General features: G+C 49.0%; 1 protein-coding gene across 1 annotated transcript in view; it reads right to left on the reverse strand.

The window, feature by feature from the left end:
- Nucleotides 1-20,822, reverse strand: part of fhad1 (forkhead-associated (FHA) phosphopeptide binding domain 1) — a 108,244-nt gene that overhangs the window by 53,019 nt on the left and 34,403 nt on the right. The window contains exons 20-23 of the mRNA XM_080214937.1: nucleotides 17,321-17,450; nucleotides 10,845-10,951; nucleotides 5,939-6,098; nucleotides 2,809-2,935 (exon numbers count right to left, since the gene is read on the reverse strand). Coding sequence (XP_080071063.1) covers nucleotides 2,809-2,935; nucleotides 5,939-6,098; nucleotides 10,845-10,951; nucleotides 17,321-17,450 — 524 coding nt within the window. The remainder of the gene's footprint in view (nucleotides 1-2,808; nucleotides 2,936-5,938; nucleotides 6,099-10,844; nucleotides 10,952-17,320; nucleotides 17,451-20,822) is intronic.

A 20,822-nucleotide genomic window follows, 5' to 3' on the forward strand; every position in this document is an offset into this window, starting at 1 on the left:
GTACCGTCCCATCCGCCACGGGAAGCCGGGTGGACCATGGGTTGACCCGGGGCGGGATTTTCTGGTTTGGGGGCGAGCAAGGCTGAGAGATACAGCCCTCTAGCTCAGTTCAGCCAACCTTTACTCGCAGAGACAGTGAGCGTCAGGGGATTGTCCGATTATAATCCTGTCCTGACCAAACACGATTCTGTAACACCCACCGTGGCCACTAAATAGCGATCAGGAGCAGGAACCCTGGTCGCATTTTTCCTTTTCTTCCTCCTTAGCCCAGGGCACTGAGGCCAATCATGTTGACAGCCTGAGCTCAGCTAATGCAGCACAGGTTTGACACTCTCCCGGGCTAATGGAGCGGTTACGAACCGCACAGTTATCGCCCACAGTTCTGTTGGTGGCGCACCCCAGGAGGGAAAATAATCAGTAAAACGGGGAAACAAGAATACTGGCGTGAACTGTTTTTTTTTAACCATGTGGGGAGCCAGAAAGTTTCAGGTTCAAGTTCCACTCCAGAACTTGAACACAAACCCAGGCGGACGTGTCGGCGCTCCACTGAGGGAGTGCTGCACTGTCAGAGGTGGCGCCTCTCTTTGCCAGTTGGAAGAGCTTGATTCTAAAGGGCAGGGAAGTTCAGCGCAATGTCCCGGAAAATATTAATCCCTCAAACAACATCACTATTTATCTGAATGTTTATTCCGCTGCTGTTTGTGGGAGTTTGCTGTGTGGAAACTTCCTATCATGTTTCTGGAATTATTCTTCAAAAATACTGCATTGGTTATCAAGCGAGGGGGTGGTGGGGGTGGGGGTGCGGTTGTTGACCATTGGCCATTCACAGGGTTGTCTAATTCCACTGATATCCGTCCACTTGGTTTATTTCCTGCTGGTGTGACTAAAGTGACTTGTACGTAAAAGCAAGAGCAACTGAAGTGAGGTGCGTGCTGATGGCGGACAACATTGACCGTGAGAGCCGTCACTCCCTCTGTCTCCAATCAAAGTATAAATCATTTCGTTTTTACAATTTGATGTTGATGGCAGTTCTATTAATATAGAAATGATTCCGTATTTTCTATAACTTGCCATGAAATATTCGATGTGTATTAGAATCATCGAATCCCTACAGCGCAGGAGGAGGCCATTCCGCCCATCAAGTCTGCGCCGACCACAATCCCACCCAAGCCCTATCCCCATGCATTTACCCTAGCTAGTCCCCCTGACACAAAGGGGTAGTATAGCACGGCCAATCCACCTACCCTGCATATCTTTGGAGTGTAAGAGGAAACCGGAGCATCCACAGGAAACCCACGCAGATACGGGGAGAACATGCAGACTCCCCACAGATAGTGAATTAGATGGGAATCGAACCCGTGTCCCTGGCGCTGTGAGGCAGCAGTGCTAACCACTGTGCCACCGTGCCACCCTATTAAATGTAGTTAATCTTATTCATTAATATACAAGTGATTAAGCATTTTGTATAACTTGTTATGAAATATTTGGCAGGTATTAAATGTATTTAATCTTATTCATGGGGTCACGGTTAGTGAACAAGCCCAGTTTCAATCTTGTGGTTCACTAAGATGAAGGAGGACCACTCATGCAACCCACTCACTAGCCTAGGTTGTTCATCACTGCTGTAAAGTTGACCATCACTGCTGTAAGCTAGTGAAAGGTGCTATATAAATGCAGGTCACACTTTTCATTAACCTTGTTATCCCTGATCTGCTCCAGGTCAGAATTGCTCTACAAATATTTACAGACCCTCCCACCTTCAAGCTCAGTCAGTGCACAGGGTGAAGGAGCGAGGGTGGGAGCAGACACCCAGATCCTCGTGTCAATTTGAAGAACAAAACGTTCTCAGGGAAAGCACATGTTTTAAATTACCACAAGTATTCCAAGGATATTTTCCCCAGCGACTTTTCACCAAATTAAATTTTAATAGGGTCCTTAAAAGACAAGAGGCAGGTTGATAGAGAGAGAGACTGACTGCTGGAAAGCCTCAGATACTGAAATGTCAACATCTGAAAAGTGAAGAGAGGCCCGAGACCAGGCTTGTCCAGTCTTATTCCCATTTTTCCCCCACCCAAAGGGCCGATGAGGAAATTTTGGAAAGATAAGGTTTGGCACAATAATTAAACCAGAATTTCAACAAAAAAGAGCAACGCAAACAAAAGAAACAGCTTGCTGAGTGCAAATAAAGCAATAAATTGACAATTAACAAGAGTAGTTCATAAAGAAGACAATGGGTGGCCTGTGTGTGTGTATGTGTCTGTGTGGCTATGTGTGTCCATGTGTGTGTGTCCGTATCTGTGTGTGTGTATCCGTGTGTGCCCATCCGTGTGTGCCCGTGTCCGTCCGTGTGTTTGTATGTGTGTCCGTGTGTGCCCGTGTCCATGCGTGTGTGTGTATGTGTGTGTGTATCCGTGTGTGCCTGTGTCCATGTCCGTCCGTGTGTGTGTGTGTGTGTGTGTGTGTGTGTGTGTGTCCGTGTCCGTGTGTCCATGTCCATGTGTGTCTGTGTGCCCATGTGTGTGTCATTCGCAGGGTCAGGTTGCTCACTCACTTGCTGTGACTGAGAGTACGTGTCAGTGCTTTGGGGATTAGCACGGAGAGGTGGGAGGGACATGGACACACATTCTATCTCTCTCCCTCCCTCCCTCCCACACACTCACTCCCACACTTTCCCATGCACACACTCCCACTCTCTCTCCCACACAATCACTCTCACTCCCTCCCATGGTAACCAACCCTGTTGATAATGGTTAGCTTGGATTACTGGTGAGAAGGTGAGTGATTTCCCAATGGCCACACAAACAATACCTCAGTGTGCACAGAGTGCCGCTGTTTCTGGCTGTCCTGTTCACTGAGTTCATGCCGTAGTTTCTCACACTCGATCGCCTTCTCCTTCCTCGCCACTTTCTGCTGTTCCAGCTTCTCCTTACAGGCCCTGAAAATGATTGTGGAACACTGAGAAATTAGGAATCTGAGCAGGAAGATTGGGGAAATGTCTCAAGCCAGAGTGACGAGTCTCATAGGGACAGAGGAACTAGGAGCAGGAGTTGGTGAATCCAGCCCTTTGAGCCTGCTCCGCCCTTCAATCAGATTGTGGCTGATCTCTCCCTGGTCTCAAATCCACCTCCCTCCCTGTCCCCCTTTAACCCATTTTTAATATTAGAAATACGTCTATCTCCTTATTGAAACCATTCAATGATTCAGAATCCACCGCACTATGGGGAGGCGAGTTCCACAAATTCACCCCCCGAGAGAAGTAGTTCCTCTTCATCTCAGTTTAAAATCTAGCGCCTCTCAACCTATACCTGTGACCTCTTATTTTAAGATTGCCCCACAAGGGGAAACATTTGGTCCACATTTACTCTAACAATCCCTTTTAATATTTTATATACCTCAATCAGATCCCCCTCATCCTTCTAAACTCCAGCAAAGTACAAACCCAAACTGTTTAATCTCTCCTCTATAAATCTAAATTTATCTACCCACACTGGAATCTAATCCCACCAAACTTCCAAACACAGATCGATTCCAGGGATGAAAGGGTTGATGTTTGAGGAGAGATTAAACAGTTTGGGTTTGTACTCGCTGGAGTTTAGAAGGATGAGGGGGATCTGACTGAGGTATATAAAATACTAAAATAAGCAGCTCCTGAAATACTATTTGGCATCAGTGCGAGGGAGCTTCAGAAACACAGATAGTGTGATGTTCACTCTCCAATGGGTGACAGGAGATGGGTGAGTTGGTGGCCTAGTGGTATTGCCGCCGGACTGCTAACCCAGAGCTAAAACTCTGGGGACCCGGGTTTGAATCCCACCACAGCAGGTGGTGAAATTTGGACCCAATAAAAATCTGGATTTGGTCATTGTCACTTGTCCCTTTAGGGAAAGAAACCTGCCTCGGAAAGTAGTTGAGATCAAAACGTGGTGTGACTTCAAGAAGAAATTAGATATAGCTCTTGGGGCTCAAGGGATATGGAGGGGAAGGCGGGATCAAGATATTGAATTTGATGATCAGCCATGGTCAAAATGATTGGTGGAGCAGGCTGGAAGGGCCGAATGGCCTCCTTCGGCCTCTATTTTCGACGTTTCTATCCTAACCTAAGTCTGGCCTACAAGAGACTCCAAATCCACAGCAATGTGGTTGACTCTTAAATGCCCTCTGAAATGGCCAACCACTGGGTTCAAGGGCAATTAGGGACGGGCAATGTGCCCAGCCATCCCATGAATGGGTCACTCTCTGGTGGAGGGAGAATGGGAGATGATGTAACATTCACGTTCCAATGAATTTTGGGAACGTCACAGGATAACTCCAGGAAAATGATTAAATTGAGACCAATGAGGAGTCAGAGGCTCCTGTCTGCCTCCTGATTGGATATCAAAGAATATCAGACTCCGGTCCGTCATTGGCTGATCTGTAAAATTTGGAGATAATGCCAGGCACCAGCCAATCACCCGTAAAGGTGCTCACAGTAAGTTGGACAATAAGCTGGTTTCTATACCGGAGTGTTACGATGATGGAATGGACAATGTGTTATTCTGTTGCTAGGCAGGGCTGTGTAGAACCTGGTCTGTCCTCTCGAGGCCTGAGCCCCATTGACTTGGCAACCGCATCCTAAATCATTTAGGGAATAATTACTCATCTTTGAAGCTCCTTCTTAAGGTCAGCAAACTAACCTTGTATCCTTGAGTAAAACTGCTCTGTAATCAAGTGTTACAGCCGTTTATATAAATATATCTGTTAAACTCAACCTCACACTCTTCTAATTGTCAGCGAAGACTCTTAACTCTTGGCAACTTTTTTGCAGTTTGTGTAGTTCCCACACTCTGTTACTAACACCTCCATCTCTGCTTTCCACACATTCAGTCCAGCCAAAAGAGTAGCTGAATCATCCCAGTCACACTTGTAACACAGGCCGAGAAATCCCAGTGAATGAACCTATCATTGTAGAAGGCAGCTCCCAGATTGCCTGGAGGCTAAAACTCTACATAAGAAATAGGAGCAGGAGTAGGCCATCTAGCCCTTTGAGCCTGCCCCACCATTCAGTAAGATCATGGCTGATCTGATAGTGGTTTAGTTCCACTTATCTACCTGCTCCCCATAACCCTTAATTCCCTTATTGGTCAAAAAGTGGTCACAGTGTCTCCGTGTGTCCTGGGTATGACTGAACTAAACGTGCCTGGGTTAAGCCTCGCTGCTGTGTGCAGGCTGATTCCTCTTCCTCCATCCACTTGCCCAAGGCTGCAGGAGCCTGGTCTGATCCAATCAAGAACCATTTTCAGAAGAGTTCTCTAGACTCACCCGGGCTGTGTTATTCCCTAACCATTGAAGCCACACCAGATACCCTCTAATGCTGTCTCACATTAACCAAAATTAACTCATTACATGAGGCTGAATCTGAGACCTCCCTTGGCCTCAGTACCACACTGAGCAGTGTATTTACCAACTGCGCGGTGGCACAGTGGGTAACACTGCTGTCTCACAGTGCCAGAGACTTGGGATCGATTCCCTGTGTGGAGACTGCACGTTCTCTCCATATCTGCATGGGTTTCCTCCCACAGTCTGAAAGACGTGCTGGTTAGATACACTGGCTGTGCTAAATTCTCCCTCAGTGTACCCGAACAGGTGCCGGAGTGTGGCGACTAGGGGATTTTCACAGTAACTTCATTGCAGTGTTAATCCTACGTGTGACACTAAACTAAACTGAACGAAGAATATTAACCGAGATAAACCCATTACACTGAATCTGGGACCTCCCTTGGCCTCAGTACCATTCTGAACATACAGAAATCGCACAATGTTCAGTGCCCTGCCACCTCCCAAATGGATGGTGGCCAGTCCTGGAGCTGCCCACTCAACCGAGGGCATGCAGTCTCTCTCTGCCACCAGCTACAGAGCCAAGCTCTCTGCGGAACTCCCCCTGTGTTGGAGGCTCACGCACCTCAGCTCTGCCTTTCTGTCTTGGAGTTCCGCGCTCTTCATATCCACCAGCTGAGACATCTTGGCCAGCCGTTGGTGCAGAGTGTTCAGCTCCAGCGCCTGACTCTTCACCAAGGCTCGGTTCTGCTCCAGCGCTGCTTTCTGTTTCTCACTCAGCTCACCTGTGTACAGACACAAGTTATTGAGCTGATATTTAGTGAATCAAATTGTTGGGGGGGGGGGGGGGGTGGAGGAGTGGGGGGGAGAAGACGTTAATGTAAAAGTTTCTGTGAGATTAGACTGTTACTGTGTACCCAGTGTTAGTCTTGGCTCAGTGAGTAGCAATCTCGTTCCTGGATCAGCAAGTTTTTGCTTCATAGAATCAGAGAGTGCCCATCCAGTCTGCACCAACAATGTCTACCACTAAAGCCACATTTTCCGACACTTGCCCCATATCCTTGAATGTTGTGATGTTGCAACTGCTCATCCAAATATTTTTTAAAGACTATAAGGCTTCCAGACTCCACTGTCTTCCCAGGCATTCCAGATTCCCAGCACTCTCTGAGTGAAAAACTTCTTTCCCAAATCCCCTCCTGCCTCTTACCCTTAAACTCTGCCCCCTCGTGATTGATCCCCCCCAACCAAGGGGAACAGCTACTCGGACAGGGTGAATAGGGAGTAGCTGGTCCCCTATACCCCTCATAATCTTACACACCTCACTCATGTCCCCTCTCAGCCTTCTCTGCTCTAGAGAAAACAATCCCCGCTATCCAGCCTCTCCTCATAGCTCAAATGTTCCATCCCAGGTAACATCCTGGTGAATTTCCTCTGTACTCCCTCTCGTGCTAGCTCATCCTTCCTACAGTGAGGTGACCGGGACATTACCTTCATGCTCTTATATGTCTCATATGCTTATTCACCTGCTCTGCTGCCATCAGGGATCTGTGAATAGTTAGAGACATTGATATGATGCAAAGCTGGGCCAAAAAGTGGCAGATGGAGTTTAACCCTGATAAGCGTGAGGTGATTCATTTTGGTAGGGCAAACTTGAATGCAGATTACAGGGTCAGTGCCAGGGTTCTGAGGAGTGTGGAGGAACAGAGAGGTCTTGGGGTTCATATCCATAGATCTCTGAAGGTTGCCACTCAAGTGGATAGAGCTGTGAAGAAGGCTTATAGTGTGTTAGCGTTTACTAAGAGGGGGTTTGAGTTTTGGAGCCGTGGGGTTATGCTGCAACTGTACAGGACCTTGGTGAGACCACATTTGGAATATTGTGTGCAGTTCTGGTCACCTCACTAAGAAGGATGTGGAAGCATTGGAGAGAGTGCAGAGGAGATTTACCAGGACGCTGCCTGGTTTGGAGGGTAGGTCTTATGAGGAAAGGTTAAGGAATCTGGGGCTTTTCTCTTTAGAGCAGAGGAGGATGAGAGGCGACTTAATAGAAGTTTATAAGATGGTGAGGGGAATAGATAGAGTGGACGTTCAGAGACTATTTCCTGAGGTGGACGTAGCTGTTACTAGGGGGCATGACTATAAGGTTCATGATGGGAGATATAGGAGAGATGTCCCATGTAGGTTCTTTACTCAGAGAGTGGTTGGGGTGTGGAATACACTGCTGGCTGTGATAGTGGAGTTGGACACTTCAGGAACTTTCAAGTGGTTATTGGACAGGCACATGGAGCTCACCAGAATGATAGGGAGTGGGATAGCTTGATCTTGGGTTCGGACATAGCTCGGCACAACATTGAGGGCTGAAGGGCCTGTACTGTGCTGTACTGTTCTATGTTCTGATTACTCCTCTGAGCTTCCCAGTGTCCTGTATTCATTAAATATTCCCTCTTCTTGTTTCTTTTTCCAAAGTGCATCATCTTGCAGGTCCCACTTCGGAGGGCGGAGCCCATAATCCAGGCTGACACTCCCTTGCACTACCGAGGGAGTGCTGCACCATCAGAGGTGCTGAGGTTTGATGAGGCGTTAAACCCATGAGTGGTTAGGGAGGTGCTGTGTTGTCATCTGTGCTGACTTTCCAAGGCCCCACCTTCCCTGTCAGGATGGCGTAAAACATCCCATGGCATAATTATAAGGAGCAGGTGAGTTGTCTCCAGTCTCGAGGGGAGGCAACAGCCTAATGGTATTATTATTAATCCAGAAACTCAGTTAATGTTCTGGGGACCCAGGTTCGAATCCCGCCACAGCAGAAAGTGGAATCTGAATTCAATAAAAAATATCTGGAATTAAGAATCTACTGATGACTCTGAAACCATTGTCGATTGTCGGAAAAACCCACCTGGTTTACTAATGTCCTTTAGTGAAGGAACTCTGCCACCCTTACCCGGTCTGGCCTACATGTGACTCCAGAGCCACAGCAATGTGGGTGTCTCTCAACTGCCCTCCAAGGGAAACTGGGGATGGGCAATAAATGTTGGCCAGCCAGCGACGCCCATGTCCCATGAATGAATAAAGAAGTAGTCTCCGAGCCAAATCCTTAACCAACACGCCCAAGACAGATTACCCAGCCTTCATTACATCTGTATTTCTGGGACCTTGCTGTGGGCAAATTGGTTCAATCTTTCATGGGAGCCGTACTCACGGGAGCGTTTGAGGCCTGGAGGGAGGACAGATGAAGAAAAAGAGATTGGCAGAAAAGAAGCTCTTGTATGTAAGTAGTCTGCGTACCCCACAGTTATACACAACATTGTAGGTGTTGGATCCTGTGCTCATCTGTCTGCAGGCTATATTCACAGTGACTCACACACTGCCATCAGATTGATTTGTGCCACAGTATTCATGGATGTCTCAGATATTTGCTCTGCATCTTCTCAAAACATAAAGCACGTCACCAAATAGCCACGGCAAATATGAATTTAAACAGAGCAAAGGCTTGGAGCTAAACCTCAACGTTAAAATTGGGACTAAAGAGAGGGAGCCACTGGAACTCAATAGTCAAAGACTTGAAGCATTTTAAACACATTTCATTATGTCAAAGATAAGGTTTGGGTTATAAATAATCTATTTTTTTCTGAAATAGAAACAGAAATTTCAAGAAATTTGCAGATATGTCGGCAGCTGGGAGAGAGAGAAATAAAACACAGAATGGAAAAAGTGCAGAAAAGGGTCAAAAAAGGACGGGGAGAGAGACTATTGGAGAGGGAGACATGCCGAGAGAGAGAGAGACACACAGACAGAAAGAGACAGAGACAGAAAGAGAAAAGAAAGAGAGAGAAATAGAGATTCAGAGGAAGGAAGGAAGAGACAGAGCAACTGAAAGAGAAAGACAGAGAGAGAGAGAGTGATAGAGAGAGAAAGAGATGAAGAAATGCACAGAGAGACTGAGCAAAAGAGAGAGAGTGACAGTGACAGGGAGAAAGAGAGGGTGAGACAGAGAGAGACACACAAATTGAGAGACTGGAAAACAGAGAAAGAGAGAGACACACATAGAAAGAGAGAGTGAAAGAGGTGGGGAAGATAACGAGAAAAAAAGAAAGAGAAAGGCAGAGAGAAAGACAGGCAGAGAGAAAGGCAGGCAGAGAGAAAGGCAGGCAGAGAGAAAGGCAGGCAGAGAGAAAGACAGGCAGAGAGAAAGACAGGCAGAGAGAAAGACAGGCAGAGAGAAAGACAGGCAGAGAGAAAGACAGGCAGAGAGAAAGGCAGAGAGAAAGACAGGCAGGGAGAAAGACAGGCAGGGAGAAAGACAGGCAGAGAGAAAGACAGGCAGAGAGAAAGACAGGCAGAGAGAAAGACAGGCAGAGAGAAAGACAGGCAGAGAGAAAGGCAGGCAGAGAGAAAGGCAGGCAGAGAGAAAGGCAGGCAGAGAGAAAGGCAGGCAGAGAGAAAGGCAGGCAGAGAGAAAGGCAGAGAGAAAGACAGGCAGAGAGAAAGGCAGAGAGAAAGACAGGCAGAGAGAAAGACAGAGAGAAAGACAGAGAGAAAGACAGAGAGAAAGACAGAGAGAAAGACAGGCAGAGAGAAAGACAGGCAGAGAGAAAGACAGGCAGAGAGAAAGACAGGCAGAGGAGGTGAAACAGAAAGTGAGAGACAGAGAGCGAGAGAATGAGAGGGAGAGAGACGGAGAGAGTGAGATTACCAAGGAGAGTTCTTTTTTGATTCTTCCTCTATGAGGTTTTAAAACCCATTCTCAGGACAGGGGTGTTGCTGGTAAGATTGGCCCACCCTCGTTGTGCAGGGGAAGGTGAGTCTCCTCGCGCTGCTGCAGTCCACACGGTGACGCTGGTCTCACAGTGATGTTCAGTCGGATCTCCCCGGATCGTGACTCAGAGCAATGAAGGAAGTACAGTCTCTATGTCTCCAAGGAGAGATGGTGTGTCAGCAGGACAGCGAGTATATGAAACATTGTCAATACCACTGCTTTGCCCTGAATGGCATTGAACTCCCCGAGTGTTGTAGGAGCAGCACTCCTACAGACAAGTACTGTATCCCACTCCTGACTTGTGCGTTGTAGTTAGTGGAAAGGCTGGGGGTGTTGGTAGTGAACCTCTCACCACAGGATGCCCAGTCTCTGACCTGTAACCATGGCATTTATGTGACTGGACCAGTTAGGTTTCTGGTGACCCCCAGGATATTAATGCTGGAGGGTTTACTAAAGATAATGTCACAAAGGGATGGTTAGGCTCTCTCTTATTGAAGAGGGTGATTGTCTGGTGCCTACATGTGTGGTACAAACATTACTTACAAAAGGAAAACGTTGCAGATGTTGGAAATCTGTAAGAACTCTGCCAGTCAGGCTTGGTGAGTTCCAGTAGCTGACTCAAGGGGCTGAATGGCCTTCTCCTATCCCTATGACTCTGTTCCTATGAGTGTGGCCAGAGTGAAGCAACATCAAGCAGCCTCTCGTCATACAGTCAGTGCAGCATAGGAAGAGGCAATACACAAACGGACAGTGGAAACCATTCTTCCCAGTGGGAACCTACCTGCCAGGTCTGACATCCTGGCGTTTGCTCCAGCCAGATCCCTTCTCAATCCCAGGATAACATCTTGCTGCGACAGAACTTGTATCCGAGTCTCCGCTAATTCCTTCCTGTGGGATAGAAACCAGAAAGCTTGTGATCCAAGTGGAAGATTGAAACTGAGCTGACTCCAAATAGAAACTAATCTGAGCTCTCGTCAACGCCGGCTTCACTTTGAAATGAAACTTCCAAATGCTGTAAACATGGTGTGTTTACCGCCAATCACCACAAAGCCTGAAGCAGCAGCAGCGCCGTGTGTGGCAATACCTGTGGGGATGATTCTTATTCCAGCTAATGTTGCTGGATAGCAGAGACTGTACAGATACAGGGGTCAGCTCACCCACACACCAGCTCACCCACACACCAGCTCACCCACACACCAGCTCGCCCAGACACCCACACACCAGCTCACCCACACACCAGCTCGCCCACACACCAGCTCGCCCACACACCAGCTCGCCCACACACCAGCTCGCCCACACACCAGCTCGCCCACACACCAGCTTGCCCACACACCAGCTCGCCCACACACCAGCTCACACATTGAGTTCACTTGTACAGACCGAGAGTCTGAGTAGAACTGAAATGATGTCGTGGGGGATGCAGGTTACAGTTATAATCGATCTCTGGCCAGAACCTCTTCTTATAGGTAAAGATGACCTTCCGTTTACCATCAGCTGTTTAAATTTAAACCCAGTGCTGCTTTTTCCCTCAGGAAAACTGAGTGAAGGAATTGAAAACAAACACACATCCAGAACTCACAGAGCTCTGGGGTAATGAAGAGGTAAACATCATCACTAATCTGGGGAAAAACCGAACAAAAATATCTTCATTCAGAACTAGTCATCCTGAACACCTCAATCTGGACCCAGTCCCTGGACACTTTATTATCTTATCCCCATAACCCCACATATTTCCACTGCTATGGGGGCAGCACAGTGCTTATCACTGCTGCCTCACCACACCAGGGATCTGGGTTCAATTCCAGCCTTGGGACTCTGTGTGGAGTTTGCACATTTTCCCCGTGTCTGCGTGGGTTTCCTCTGGGTCCTCCGGTTTCCTCCCACACTCCAAAGATGTGCGGGTTAGATGGATTGGCCATGCTAAACTACCCTAGTTTTATGGGGATCAGCAGGGTAAATATGTGGGGTTACGGGAATAGGGCCTGGGTGGGATTGTGGTCGGTGCTGATTCGATGGGCCGAGTGGCTTCCTTCAGCACTGTAGGGATTCAGTGATTCTTCTATTATAATCCCCTGACAGTAAGGGGTAATTTAGCATAGCCAGTCAACCTAACCCACACAGGCTGTGGGAGGAAACCGGAGCACCCGGAGGAAACCCACGCAGACATGGGGAGAACGTGCAGACTCTGCAGAGACAGTAACCCAAGTCGGGAATTGAACTCGGGTCACTGGCGCAGTGAGGCAGCCCTTCAACTGTTCCACCGCTGTTCCACTGGGGAATATCTAGAGAGGATTCCTTGAAATGTGACCAGTACGGTAAACACAGCGAACGTTCCTATTCTTCACTGAGGAAAGAGCTTCTGCCGAAGATGTTCCAATATTTCAACTTAGCTTCAGGAAGTCAGGGTTAAGCATACATCCAGGGAGCACCAACACGGATTGGTGCCAATCCCAATTACTGAGCAATAAACAGTCACGTTGGATAGAGAAGTGGTGTCCATGCCAAGCCTTACAGTGCTGTCCCCTTCACCTTCCCCCACCCAAACTAATATACTCTGGGAACTAGCTGAAGGAACAAGCTGTGTCTGTGTTTCCTCCCTTTGTTCTGCTCTCATGTTCTATCTGAAGGAAATAATCAAACCGGTTTGTTGAGGTTTTGTTGTGTACTGAGTTATACAGGGTTGAGATTGAAACCTCACCTCGCAAATCGTGTGTAATTATTAAATGGTTTCCTTCTGCACGTACTGGAGGATATCATATGATCCAGTCGCGGCCCATGCCAGCAGCCGGCCTCCCTCTTCCGCTGGTTGTAAGCAGATTGGTGACAGCGATACAGCAAGCGGGTTTGTTCCCACTGACACCTGGAACCCTCTGTGTACCAAGGCCCTGGTGTCACAGTGAGGTACAGCACAGCTGAGATGTAAAGCAAAGCTCACTGTCTCTCTCTCTCTCTCACTCAAACAAAAACAAAATTCTGGTAATCTGAAACAAAAACAGGAAATGCTGGAAATACTCAGCGAGTCAGGCAGCATTATTGGGGAAAAACACTTCTGGACTCAATATTGAGTTCAACATCTTTAGATCATAATCTCTGCCTCCAGCTGGTTGTAGTGTTGTGTTATGTTTTAACCGGCTTGTTTCTTTCTCTCTGTCCCTTCACGTTGCATCCAGTTGGCTGCTAACGCCTCACCTGGGCACGACCATTGTCTCTTTACCACAGGGAGGTTCCCTCCCTATGGGCGGCACAGTGGGTTAGCACTGCTGCCTCACAGCACCAGGATCGGAGTTCAATTCTGGCCTTGGATCATTAACTGTATGGAGTTTGCACATTTTCCCCATGTCTGTGTGGGTTTCCTGTGGGTGCTCCGGTTTCCTCCCACACCCCGAAAATGTGCCTGTTAGGATTGCCCCTAGGCTCAGTGGAATTGGCAGGGTAAATGTGTGGGGTTATGGAAATAGGGCCTGGGTGGGATTGTGGTCGGTACAGACTCAATGGGCTGAATGGCCTCCTTTCGCACTGTAGGGATTCTACAATTCTGTAATTCACAGCATTTATTCACCTCAACTGTTTCACCCTGAAATCTTTTGCTGTTTAATCTCTCCTTCCCTCCACACAATCACAAGCCCCCGTTCCGTTCTCCTGCCCCGGTTCCCTTGCACTGGCTTAAAAATTCCACCATTTCCACCTCAGCTATTTCTGTCCGTGGTGTCTCTAACTACCTGCCACGCTGCTGTAAGGTCAAGGAATCGGAAACACGGGGCGCAAGTTTACCAAAAACATTCTGAGTGCCGAATGAGTGAGAAAACAGCTCCCTCCCTCCCTGGTTACCACACCTGCAGAGCTCCTATTCCCTCCCCCGTCATAGCTCCCCCACCCCACCACAATAAGCTCCCCACCCACCCCCCCCATCCACACCCTTGACACTATCCCAGCACAGTTATGATGCCCAGTGGGCAGTGCCAGGGTGCCCAGTGGGCACTGCTTGAATGAAACTGCCCAGCCCTGCCTCCGACCACCTTTTGGCTTCAATGGCCTTCAATTCCTCCCTGCGAGGCCACCACGCCTGGTCTCCCACTGGATGTTAGTGTCCGGGAGTCGCTAATGACCTTCCGAGAACAAAGCCAAGTTCACCAGCAAAACAGGGCCCGGCACGATGGGGGAAAGGTGAGAGACCGGGTATGTTTCTCATTTTTCGCCTCTCACCCCACCTCACCTCTCCGAAAGCTGGGCAGGACGAGGTTATAAGAAAGTGCCTATTAACTTTGTTTCTTTCCACATGTCACTGCCTGACTTTCTTTTAACCCCACTCCCACCAAGAAAGACTTTGCATTTATATAGCACCCTTCACAACCAGAGGATGTCCCAATCCATATGGTCAATGAGGTACTTGTGGTCTGGTCACTGTTACAGTGAAGCAAGTGCAGGAGTCACTTTGTGCAGAGTTAGGTCCCACAAACAGCAATGAGCTAATGGCCTTAAATCCGGTTTAATGGTGTCGACTGAAGGATATGTATTGTCCAGGACAACAGGGCAGAATTCCCCTACTTATCCTCAAAATATGGCCATGGGATCTTTGATGCTGAGCCAAGAGGTTAGACAGGGCCCAGGGTTATACCTCTCACCCAAAGGACTCAGACGTTAATATAGTCACAGAGATTTACAGCACAGAAAGAGGCCATTCGGCCCACTGTGTCAGAGTCTATTCTAATCCCAATTTCCAGCTATGGCATTTCAAGTGCTCATTTAAATGCTCCTTGAATGTTGTGAGTGTTCCCTGCTAGGTCAAGCACATCGTGTTTTGATTCGGAATAAAGCTCTCGCTCCATTGCCCAGTCTAAAGTTCTCTCTCTGACTCCCTGCCCTCCTCTCTTTGTTCCCAAGGGCAAGTCCTGGCTTGTTTCAGGAACAGATTTGTCAGGCCTGAGCCCCGCAGCTTGGTCAACACCTGCCAGTGCTAACCCCACTTTTCCTTCTTGGGTACCGATTCCTGAACTGCGTGGGCTGTTTCCGGTGCTTTCTGTTTTGTCCACATCTTAGGAGAAGGTTGTGCCTCTGATTTTACAGTGGTCACCATGGCGAGACCATCAGCACTCGCCATCATTACAGTCAACTGCGGCACAGTGGTTAGCACTGCTGCCAGGGAGCCGGGTTCGATCCCCAGCTCGGGTCACTGTCTGTGTGGAGTTTGCACATTCTCCCCATGTCTGCGTGGGTTTCCTCCGGGTGCTCCAGTTTCCTCCCACAGTTCAAAGGTGAGAGAGTTAGGTTGATTAGCTGTGCTAAATTGCCCCTTACTGTCAGGGGGATTAACAGGGTAAATATGTGGGGTAGGGCCTGTGTGGGATCGTGGTTAGTGCAAACTCAATGGGCCGAATGGCCTCCTTCTGCACTATAGGATTCTATGAACCCAAACTGACCGCAACATCTGGAGTCTGCAAATGCACAGGGAAATCCAGACGTTGCTATCAGTGATTCCCTGCTCCCTCACAGGGTCTGTGGGTTGGTGTTCCTGCAGAAGTAATTAATTGGATATCACTGAATTGACAAGAATCTTTCCTCTTACATTGTAATCTTATAGTGAAAAATTCCCCAGAAATGTTAAATCCTGGTTAATGAGATGGAACTATTCTTAAAATACCTGCTCTGGAAACCAATTTTAAATCAGTGCAATGTTAAAATTTTCCATTCTGATAAAAGTGACAAGTTTTATTCGTACAATACATTTTCTTTCTAAAAGTGTCGTTTATGTTTCAGTTTTTAATGTGCATGTCCCAATCAATTATTTTGATCACTAGAAATTTTCATTCGGCGACACGGTGACACGGTGGTTAGCATTGCTATCTCACAGCTCCAGGGATCCAGATTTGATTCCTGGCTTGGGTCACTGTGTGTGTGGAGTCTGCACCGTTCTCCCTGTGCCTGTGTGGGTTTCCTCCGGGTCCTCCGGTTTCCTCCCACAGTCCGAAAGACGTCCTGGTCAGGTGCATTGGCCAGACTAAATTCTCCTTTAGTATCGGGGGGATTAGCAGTGTAAATAGATAGGGTCACGGGAATAAGGCCTGGGTGGGATTGATGTCAATGCAGATCTGATGGGCTGAATGGCCTCTTTCTGCACTTTCTAAAAGTGAAGAATAATCAGTGCGTTTTACTTCCTGCTTGGCTGTCTATGAGAATGTTTCAAGGTGATTGGTTGCTTGCTCTGCTTGATGACATCATTGTTGCTGGAGTTCCCCTGGACTTGGCAGAAGAGTCAAACTGATGACTGGTAAGGGGGAGACCCATAGCACAGAGATGGCTGGAGGTTTGTGAACAGCTACCCCTGCCAGGCCAGCCGCAAGTGCCATTGCTTTACCACTGACCTCAGAGGCTATCAGGATAGAGAAAGATTGGGAGGAACGTGGCCACTTGTTCAAACCCTAAGAGATTACAATTCAAATTTAACCATTTACCATGGTGGGATTCGAACCTGGAACCCCAAAGTAGTGCTTTACGCTTGTGGTTTGCCAGTTCAGTGACCTATACCACCAGGCCACAGAGGAATCATACCCGTCCCCCCACCCCCCGCCTCCCCCCACCCCACCCCCACAATATTGTCCTGCTCTCTCTCCCCTCTATCATTCCCCAGCTGCTGTGAGTTGTATCACGCTGCAGCACTGCCCCCCAGTGGCACACTGTCAGCTTGCGCTCCCAACAAGGTGAAAGCACTTCAAAACAGTAAAGATTATTTATTAGTGTCACAAGTAAGCTTACATTAACGCTGCAATGAAGTTACTGTGAAAATCCCCTAGTCGCCACGCTCCAGCACCAGTTTGGATACACTGAGGGAGAATTTAGCACGGCCAATGCACCCTAACCAGCACGTCTTTCAGTCTGTGGGAGGAAACCGGAGCACGCGGAGGAAACCCACACAGACACGGGGAGAACATGCAGACCCTGCACAGACAGTGACCCAAGCTGGGAATCGAACCTGACTGCCTGGTGCTGTGAGGCAGCAGTGCTAGGCGCATCTCACCCTTCAACAGCACTTGAGGAGCTGACACCAATTGTCAGCGTTGGTCAGGTGAACGGGTCAGTTGTAATGTGTAACCATTTAGTTTTATTATTTTAAATACCCGTCCGCCATTTGATTTTGGTGATCAACAAGAAACCTCTAACCGTTTTGCAAGGCACACAACGTCATTTAATGGGGGGGCAGTGCCCCACCCCTGAACCCCCGGGGGCCAACTCTGACTGGATTTAACCTGGTAAGGTACTCACTGGAGCAAGGCACAGGCCTCTTCCTGGGCGCCTGTGTCAGGCACGATGGGCACTGCCACCGGTGCTGGGGCTGGAACAGGCGGCCTGGCATCACGATTCCTTTCCTGCTCTTCCAGCTTCTTCTTGGCCTCTGCAAACAGGAAGACCAGAGAACGGCACCGTCAGCAGAGACTGCTTCCCGTGCCACCCACCCCGACCTCTTACCCCGGCCCCTCACCGCCCCCCCCCCAATTCCACAGCACCGCTGCTCTAGTCCAGTGTTCTCTGGGTCCGGGGCAATGGGCTCTGTGTGCTCGAGAGGCTGGAGTTTTATTCAGGAGAAATTAGCTGTGATTGCAGCGTAGACCCTTACGTCCATTGCCAAGAGGCAGCTGGACCTGTTCCTGGCTCTGACAAAGATCACACCACATCAAAAGGTAAAGGGATGAACAGTTAATCATGTTCCATTAGACATAGGAGCAGAATTAGACCATTCGGCCCATCGAGTCTGCTCTTCCATTCAACCAATGGCTGATATTTTTCTCATCCCCATTCTCCTGCCTTTTCCCCATAACCCCTGATTCCTTTATTAATCAAGAACCTATCTATCTCTGTCTTAAAGACACTCAATGACCCGGCCTCCACAGCTTTCTGCGGCAAAGAGTTCCACAGATTCACCACTGTCTGGCTGAAGAAATTCCTCCTCATCTCTGTTTTAAAGGATCGTCCCTTTATCCTGAAGTTGTGCCCTCTGGTTCCAGTTTTTCCCACTGCTTGACTGGTCACCTGATTGTCAGAGAGATTTCCGGCGTATCGTTTCCTCATCAATCCTGCACTTTTAGCTTCTCAGAGGAGATTACACTGGCTGTTGGACGTTGGAGGGGAGGGGGGCCATGGGGGCAAAGTGTCTGGTCAGGCATTGGTGTGGAGAAGGCCCAATGGATCAGCAAGTCTTTTCTTGCCCATTATGGTCATCCGGTCACTGTGCTACCTCTGCTGCTGGAACCCTCGTTCTTGCCTCAGTGACTTGGCCATTCCAATTCACTCCCGGCTGGACTCTGGCCCGAGGTCATCCTCCTTTACTGCCCATCTCCTAACCGGCAGAGCCTCATTCACCCATCATCCCTGCCCTCACCACCTCACCCTGCTGCTTCAGCTTCCTTACTTTTAAAATACTCCTCCTTATTTTCAAATCCCGCAAACGGCCTTCCCCCCTGCCCCTCCAGCTCTGTAACCCTCTCTGTGTCCCTCCATGTCTGGCCCCTTAAACATCCCTGATTTTACCCCTGAAGGGTGGCACACTGGTTAGCATTGCTGCCTCACAGCGCCGGGTACCCAGGTTCAATTCCCAGCCTCAGGTCACTGTCCATCTGTGCGGAGTCTGCACATTCTCCCCATGTCTGCATGGGTTTCCTCCCACAGTCCAAAAGATGTGCGGGTTAGGTGGATTGGCCATGCTAAATACGTGAGGTTCCGGGGATAGGGCGGGGGACGGGGCCTGGATAAGATACGCTGTTAGAGCGTCAGTGTGGACTCAATGGGCCGAATGGCCTCTTCTGCACTGTAGGGATTCTAAGATGGGGTGGCAATGCCTCACCTTGTCAGGTGGGATCTTGTTTGTCTGCCTTGTAGGGACCATGAATTGGATTCTATTGGGTTTTGGGAGCAAGTAAGGAATGGATTTGGGTTTGACTTAAAGCTGTACCTGACTATCCAATCCAGCAACTTTCCCGGTGACCTAGGGTCCACTTTCTGTCTACTTGGAAGATTTTTGCTATTTTGTTCCCTAAACTCAAACCCACTTTGGGCTGCTGATGTTTCCATCCCTTCATCCTGAAATAATATCCGTTAATCACTCTTCCCTTGCCGGAATCTTGCTGCCGTTTACACCGGTGGGAGTTTATGTTGTAATAATGCAATCCCACCACGGGATTCCCAGAGGCGACGGGTGCGTCCAGCAGGGAAGCTCGTTAATGATGATGGGTCAGTAAGATCCCATCGTCAACAAGTGGCTGACCCCCGCACACCCGCCCCCCGCCCCCCCCACTGCTGCCAAACACACCCCGGAGAGGGAAAAATATCCCACCCTGTCCATCTGCCCTGTAGGAACTCCCTACAGCGCCTTCCCACAACGTATATTTATAATACCACCACCACATTTCCATCACTATTTATTGTATCTCATCAATGTGATGCTTTCTCACTCTGATTCTGAGGATCAAAGTAGAATCATAGATTCCTACAGTGCAGAATGAGGCCATTTGGCCCATCGAGACTGTACCGACCACAATCTTACCCAGGCCCTATCCCCACAACCCCATGCATTGACCTTAGCCAACCCCCTGACACCAAGGGGCAACTTAGCCTGGCCAATCCATCTAACCCGCACACGTTTCAGACAGTGGGAGGAAACCGGAGCACCCGGAGAAAACCCACGCAGACACAGAGAGAACGTGTAAACTCCTCACAGACAGTGACCCAAGCCCGGAATCGAACCCGGGTCCCTGGCGCTGTGAGCCAGCAGTGCTAACCACTATGCTGTAGTCAACGGGGTAAATTTTGCCCCACTCGCTGTGGGGATTGTTGTGGATGGGGCAGAAACATTGATAGACAATTTAAAGGTCCATCAACCTCGGCTGGGAATTTCCAGAATCAGGGCTGGAAAACCCTCCCAGTATCAGCTGTGTAAATACCCCTCCCCCGACAGTCCCGTGTAAATACCCCTCCCCCAACAGTCCCGTGTAAATACCCCTCCCCCGACAGTCCCGTGTAAATACCCCTCCCCAGACAGTCCCGTGTAAATACCCCTCCCCCGACAGTCCCGTGTAAATACCCCTCCCCCGACAGTCCTGTGTAAATACCCCTCCCCCGACAGTCCTGTGTAAATACCCCTCCCCCGACAGTCCTGTGTAAATACCCCTCCCCCGACAGTCCTGTGTAAATACCCCTCCCCCGATAGTCCTGTGTAAATACCCCTCCCCCGACAGTCCTGTGTAAATACCCCTCCCCCGACAGTCCTGTGTAAATACCCCTCCCCCGACAGTCCTGTGTAAATACCCCTCCCCCAATAGTCCTGTGTAAATACCCCTCCCCAGACAGTCCTGTGTAAATACCCCTCCCCAGACAGTCCTGTGTAAATACCCCTCCCCAGACAGTCCCGTGTAAATACCCCTCCCCAGACAGTCCCGTGTAAATACCCCTCCCCAGACAGTCCTGTGTAAATACCCCTCCCCAGACAGTCCTGTGTAAATACCCCTCCCCCGACAGTCCCGTGTAAATACCCCTCCCCGGACAGTCCTGTGTAAATACCCCTCCCCAGACAGTCCTGTGTAAATACCCCTCCCCAGACAGTCCTGTGTAAATACCCCTCCCCAGACAGTCCCGTGTAAATACCCCTCCCCAGACAGTCCTGTGTAAATACCCCTCCCCAGACAGTCCTGTGTAAATACCCCTCCCCAGACAGTCCTGTGTAAATACCCCTCCCCAGACAGTCCTGTGTAAATACCCCTCCCCAGACAGTCCT

The sequence above is a fragment of the Carcharhinus amblyrhynchos genome, chromosome 30, assembly GCF_965287045.1.
Source record: "Carcharhinus amblyrhynchos chromosome 30, sCarAmb.v2.hapA, whole genome shotgun sequence".
Taxonomy (NCBI): domain Eukaryota; kingdom Metazoa; phylum Chordata; class Chondrichthyes; order Carcharhiniformes; family Carcharhinidae; genus Carcharhinus; species Carcharhinus amblyrhynchos.